The sequence below is a fragment of the Myotis davidii genome, unplaced genomic scaffold (genome assembly GCF_000327345.1).
Source record: "Myotis davidii unplaced genomic scaffold, ASM32734v1 scaffold1535, whole genome shotgun sequence".
Taxonomy (NCBI): domain Eukaryota; kingdom Metazoa; phylum Chordata; class Mammalia; order Chiroptera; family Vespertilionidae; genus Myotis; species Myotis davidii.
Genome location: NW_006286703.1, coordinates 142,493 through 145,033, shown reverse-complemented (window position 1 = coordinate 145,033; position 2,541 = coordinate 142,493). Strand labels below are relative to the sequence as shown.

General features: G+C 49.0%; 1 protein-coding gene across 1 annotated transcript in view; it reads right to left on the bottom strand.

The window, feature by feature from the left end:
• The window catches only part of LOC102762714 (acyl-coenzyme A synthetase ACSM1, mitochondrial-like), a 13,519-nt gene extending 11,882 nt beyond the window's left edge, over positions 1 to 1,637 (bottom strand). The window contains exons 1-2 of the mRNA XM_015560603.1: positions 1,531 to 1,637; positions 986 to 1,226 (exon numbers count right to left, since the gene is read on the bottom strand). Coding sequence (XP_015416089.1) covers positions 986 to 1,177 — 192 coding nt within the window. The 5' untranslated portion in view covers positions 1,178 to 1,226; positions 1,531 to 1,637. The remainder of the gene's footprint in view (positions 1 to 985; positions 1,227 to 1,530) is intronic.
• Positions 1,638 to 2,541: the final 904 nt, after the last annotated feature.

Here is a 2,541-nt window from a genome sequence, read left to right as displayed (position 1 = left end):
ACCAAGGCTCTATTTTCCTGGGAGTTCTTATGGAAACTCAGAGAAAGGAAAAAGAAAGAGGGAGAAGAAGCCCCATGAATGGCATATAAGCCTTGAACACAAACACGTGAATGCATATGTTAAATTCGCAGGAAACTTAAACATTCCATCAACTCTCTGACTGCATTGCAGGTGGATTCTCCCTTTGTACAAAGATAACGTTGGGTAAATTTTCACACTGTGATCATCATCAGCTGGGACTTAGTAGCTGGAACACCACCCATTGTCCACCCCAGCCCCTGGGGTAGACATCAAGGCTCCTCTTTTGGTTTCAAGCACTTGGTTTCTTCTGAAGAGACCTGTAAACTCTAGAGGCTGCAGGGACTGGTTTCTCTGGACAGACCCCAATGCCACACCCACGTAGGAGTTGGTGGTGAGGCCTGCAGTGGCCTTCCTCTCCCCACAGTGGGACGGCTGACTGAGCTCTAGGTGTCAGGTGCCCAGGGGCACCAGCAGGGGGCCTGTCCCCTCCCTCTGAGAGCTCCAGGTGTCAGGTGCCCAGGGGCACCAGCAGGGGGCCTGTCCCCTCCCTCTGAGTGCAGCCTGAAGTTGAGCCCCAGTTTGATGAGTTGAATCCCAGTTAGGCTCACAGTCCCATCAGTGAAAGGTCAGCATTCACATTACCATCAAGTTTCTGACCTTGTAGTTAGAACTTTGCATTTGTTCACAATTATCTGACTGTTTACCAGATACTTTTACCTGCTGTATTATTTCTTAAGTAAGATTGTCCCCATTTCACAGATAAAACCACTGAGTCTCAGAAAGTGCAGAAGTGGCCAGGGTGAGAATTGAGAATTGAACCCGAAAACATAAGCTTCTAACATGACACTGGTAAGGTGAGGTCTGCCTGTATCGGCTGTATCGGGTCTGTGCCCTTCAGACTCTGAGGACCAAGAAAAGCCAGAGAGATCAACCTATCCTCCCCCCATCACTGGCGCCTCCTCACCTTCTCCATTTGAGTCCAGTAGTCCAGGACATCACTGGCAAAGTTAAATTTCTCAGGTCTATCATGGTCATTCCATCTCGGGGTGCCAGTTGCTGATACAGACTGGAAGCGCAAGGTCCGAGGGGCCAGGTGTAAGGTGTGGCAGGATTTGTGGGTGCCCCAAAGGACCCGGAGCCTCATCAGCCACTGCATGGCGGAGCAGTCCTCAGGAAGCAGGCACGGACTTCTCGGTCACCACCTGCTTTGGGAACAGATGGCTAATAGGTCAGTCCTGTAGCAGGACTTTCCTCCACAAGACGAGGCACATTCTGGTTCATGGCTGCAGTTCTGTTTCAGCTGACCAGTATTTGGAGACACAACTTAGTGACTGAGGATTTAGGATTTCTCTTCCCAGCTCAGGGACCACAGGCAGAGCATGGTGGGGAGGGATTATACCTACCAGATGAGATTGTACACCTTCCTGGGGGTCTTCCCTTCTCTCTCACCCCCTGGGAGTTAAGCTCAGGTTGTCAGCCATGGGACCAGCCCCTTTGTGGGAAACTCACCATTTGAAAGTCCTGTTCTCCATGCTAGCCTGGCTCTAAGACCTCTCTTCCTGCCGAGCCCAACTGTGCCGTTCTCATGGAACCTGTTATATTTTTAGATGATTCCAGGCCCTGTTCAAAGTTCATTGGTCCAGGGTTGAGCAATCATCCCTTACCAATTTTTAATCCAGACTGAGCTACCCACAATCCCTTTCTCAAATGTGTTTGTGTGTGCTTGTTACCGAAGGGTGTAAAGGCACTCGCTCTGACACTCTAACCACTGAGCAAACCAGCCAGGGCTGGAGGAATATTCTTTAAAGAGGTAATTAAGTCACTAGGTGGACCCTAATCTGATATAACTGAAGTCCTTATAAGAAGAGATTGTGACACAGACACATAGAAGGAGAATGTGGTGTGAATATGAAGATAAACAACTTCAAGCCCTGAGCTAAGTCCAAGAAGAGACCCCCCTGTGGAAAACATTTAAGAACTGCTTTGTCTGATAGGTCCTGTGTGAGCAATGGCTACTTTGTCTGCAATAAAGTCTCTCCTATATGCCTGCGGCAACTCATGTCTTCTTCTGATTCCTGCGTCCACGGAGGTCCAGTCCTTAGCAGAGGGGCTGGGACCAGACACTGTGTCTATAACTATGCACTGCATTTTTCCGTGTACAAGATGCTAGTTTGTTATAGCAAACCTAGCTATCTGATACACCTCTGTTAAATAAATAACAAAGAAATGTGTTTGAAATTCTGATTTAATCTTAATCATGTGAGGGGGCCAAGCGCCTCAAGCACCCAGCTGGGAGGACTGTGGGAGCTGACAGGGTGCCCTTGGGAGCCAATCGGCACAGGTTCAAACCCAGTCGTGGAAGTCAGCCAAGGAGGGAGCTGCTGCCCATACCTTGTCAAACACGCTTCCTCCAATCAGGAGCCTTATTGTTACTGATGACAGCTGATGCCATAATTGGAGGTAGAGGTAGAGAGTGTGCAGATGCAACATGACCAGAGCATTCTAAACCTATAAGGATGT